Source organism: Eurypyga helias, unplaced genomic scaffold, assembly GCF_000690775.1.
Source record: "Eurypyga helias isolate BGI_N326 unplaced genomic scaffold, ASM69077v1 scaffold20663, whole genome shotgun sequence".
Lineage (NCBI taxonomy): Eukaryota > Metazoa > Chordata > Aves > Eurypygiformes > Eurypygidae > Eurypyga > Eurypyga helias.
Window position 1 is genome coordinate 1 of NW_010243339.1, and position 2557 is coordinate 2557.

Here is a 2557-nt window from a genome sequence, read left to right on the forward strand (position 1 = left end):
CCACCCTGCGTGGGCTCCGCCGTGGGGCAAAGGCTTTGCTGGGCCGTGTCCTGGCGTGGGCTGGGCCCTGCGTCGCCCCGTGGGGCTGAGGCCGGCCGCTCGGTGCTCTCCGTGGGCGTGGAGACCCCAGGACAGCTCATCAGGGCTGGGGTGGGGGGAAGAAATTGCTGTGGGAGGTGCTGGATGAGGTTTAGGTCTGTTCCTTCTCTCCCCAAACGCCTACGGAAGCCTCAGGGGCAGCTCCCTCGAAGCAGAAACGCAGGGCCTGGTTTTCCTTTAGCCCTTCTTCCCCGCCTCGGCCGAACGTCGGTGGGTGACTTGTGACCTGGGTGTCCACAGGGGCTGCTGGACATCATCCTGCTATTTTTAATTAGTGGGGTGTTTATGTGGGAATTATGCTGCTTCCTAAGCCCTTTCCCGAGTGAATAAAACACAAGCTTGTTCTGAGCCCCGGGATTAAACCCCGAGATGTCAAACCTGGGAAGCTCTCGGGCCGGGGGGGACATCTCTGGGCCGTGGTGTGTGGGCGGCTCCGTCTTAATCCCTGAAATTTCTCTTCAAAAATCGGGCTTGTGGCAACGTTGGGGTAAACAAAAGCCCTCGCAGGGAACGCCGGGCGGCAGCAGCGGGAGCGACGTGCTCGTGGGGCTGCGTGCTGCTCCCTGCTCTGCTTCCTCTGCAGGACGTGGCCCTCTCCGCCTGCTCCCGGCTCTCCTCGCAAACGCTTCCGAGCGTCTCTCCGGAGCTGGGGATCCACTCTGCTCCTGGCAGAGGGATGGCACCTCGGGGAGGCAGCGTGGGAACGGTCACGGAGCTGGGAATGGGCCCAGGAGCTCGAGTTCTGTGCCTTCCCTGGGAAACCGCTTGTGCTCCCTGGAATTGCAGCTTGGGTTTGGGTGTAATTCAGACGATGGGAGCACGTCGATTCTGTTGGTTCCTGTGGGGCTGCCCCCTAAGTTCCCTCCCCATCTGCAGTGTGGCCTTTGAACAAGAGCAGCTCCGGGTTTAGGGAACTCCCCATCCACCCTGACGCCTCCCTTGGCCCGAGACCGCAGCGCAGCAACCCCTGGGGTGGCACGTGACCTCCTGCGGCTTTCGTAACGCCACCCCCCACCCCCCTAGCTGCCTGGGACGCTGTGGGAGGTTGGAAGACGCCATCAGAGTAAGGCGAATTCTTTACTGCCTGCTTGGGTCTTGACCGGAGCGGCGGCACCGACATCACTAGGTTCCAGGGTGAACGTTGGCAGGACCCTCGGTCGTAGGCCTGCGGTTGTGCTGGTGGCACCTCGATGGTGCCCGTTGCCGTGGTGCCAGGAGGCTCGCGTGGTCGACGCAACCTTCCCTCCGCCGCATCCCGCGTGGGGCCTCTCCATGGGGCCTCTCCGCTCTGCTGCACCCGACGCCGTTGAGGACCGCGCGCCGCGTTATCCCCGCAGCATCTCGGTGCTCCTTTCCTCATGTTTTCCTGTCCTTTCCCTTGCTTTAGGTCTCCAACGGGAATCTCCTGGCCATCCTGAACCGACACTACCAGGACCTCACATGCCTCTGCTTCACCGACGACAGCAGCCACTTTCTCTCTGGGGCGAAGGACTGCCTGGCCCTGGTGTGGAACCTTTACAGGTAACAGGGGGCCGTGGGGAGGTCCCGGCCCATCCGCACGGGACACAGGGAGCAGCTGGGCGAGGAATATTAGGACAAGAGATCAGCCACCGCTTCCCGGAGGCGGAATCGGCTCTGCCTTAGCCAGCGCGTCCGGGGCTGTGGAGCCTGGGCCCTCGCCGTGCGGCTCACCCACGGTTGTTATCCTCGCTGCCAGAGGTTTTTCCTGGTGTCTCATCCGAGTTTCCCAACCGTACGGCTCCGGTGCGCAGTGGATTGTGCTAGGGGCAGCTGAGATCTGTGTTCTCCGGGATGGGAAGCTCCACAGTGGCCCTCGTCCTCGGTGCTGTGGCCGCTGATGGCTTCTGTGTCCTGTTTGGCCCTCGCAGCCGGGAGAGCCGACCCGGAGGAAGCAGAACCCTGGCTAGTTCCGTGCTGCTCTGCTGTGGCACCCTCAGCGTTGCTCTGCCGTGCCACCCCGTCTCCCTTCTCCCCCCGCAGCGTGCTGCAGGCAGAGCCCTCCCAGATCCCCGACCCCCGCCACGTCTGGTCCCGACACAGCCTCCCCATCACCGACCTGTGCTGCGGCTTTGGGGGGCCCCTGGCGCGAGCTGCCACCGCCTCCCTCGACCAGACAGCGAAGGTACGGCCGGCTCGGCCCCACCGAACGGGTCCCAGGGGTGCGCAGGCCCCGGGGGGGGTTAAGCCGAGTTCCTGCTGGGCTGCAGCGGAGCAGGGACGCAGAAGCTGCATTTCTTGGCTGTCTCTGCCGTGACTCAGAGCTGCCAGGCCTAGTGGGCTTCCAGTCCCCCAACCCCAGCCTGTCCCTGCCCTCGGGCCGGGGCTGCTCCCTTTGCCGCCCCTCTCCTGGGGTCAGCTCCCTCCTGGGGTCTGGAAGGGCAGGGAGCAGAGCCGAGCCCTCGGCCTGCTCCTCCTGCCCCGTGGGCAGGGGTCTAGC

The 2557-nt window shown here is 64.6% G+C and overlaps 1 protein-coding gene across 1 annotated transcript in view; it reads left to right on the forward strand.

Moving 5' to 3' along the window:
• Positions 1 to 1122: 1122 nt before the first annotated feature.
• LOC104507937 (WD repeat-containing protein 18-like) overlaps positions 1123 to 2557 on the forward strand; it is a gene marked incomplete at both ends in the record, with an annotated part of 2554 nt that continues 1119 nt past the window's right edge. The window contains 3 exons of the mRNA XM_010149379.1: positions 1123 to 1162; positions 1487 to 1620; positions 2101 to 2242. Of these exons, the coding sequence (XP_010147681.1) occupies positions 1123 to 1162; positions 1487 to 1620; positions 2101 to 2242 (316 nt within the window). The remainder of the gene's footprint in view (positions 1163 to 1486; positions 1621 to 2100; positions 2243 to 2557) is intronic.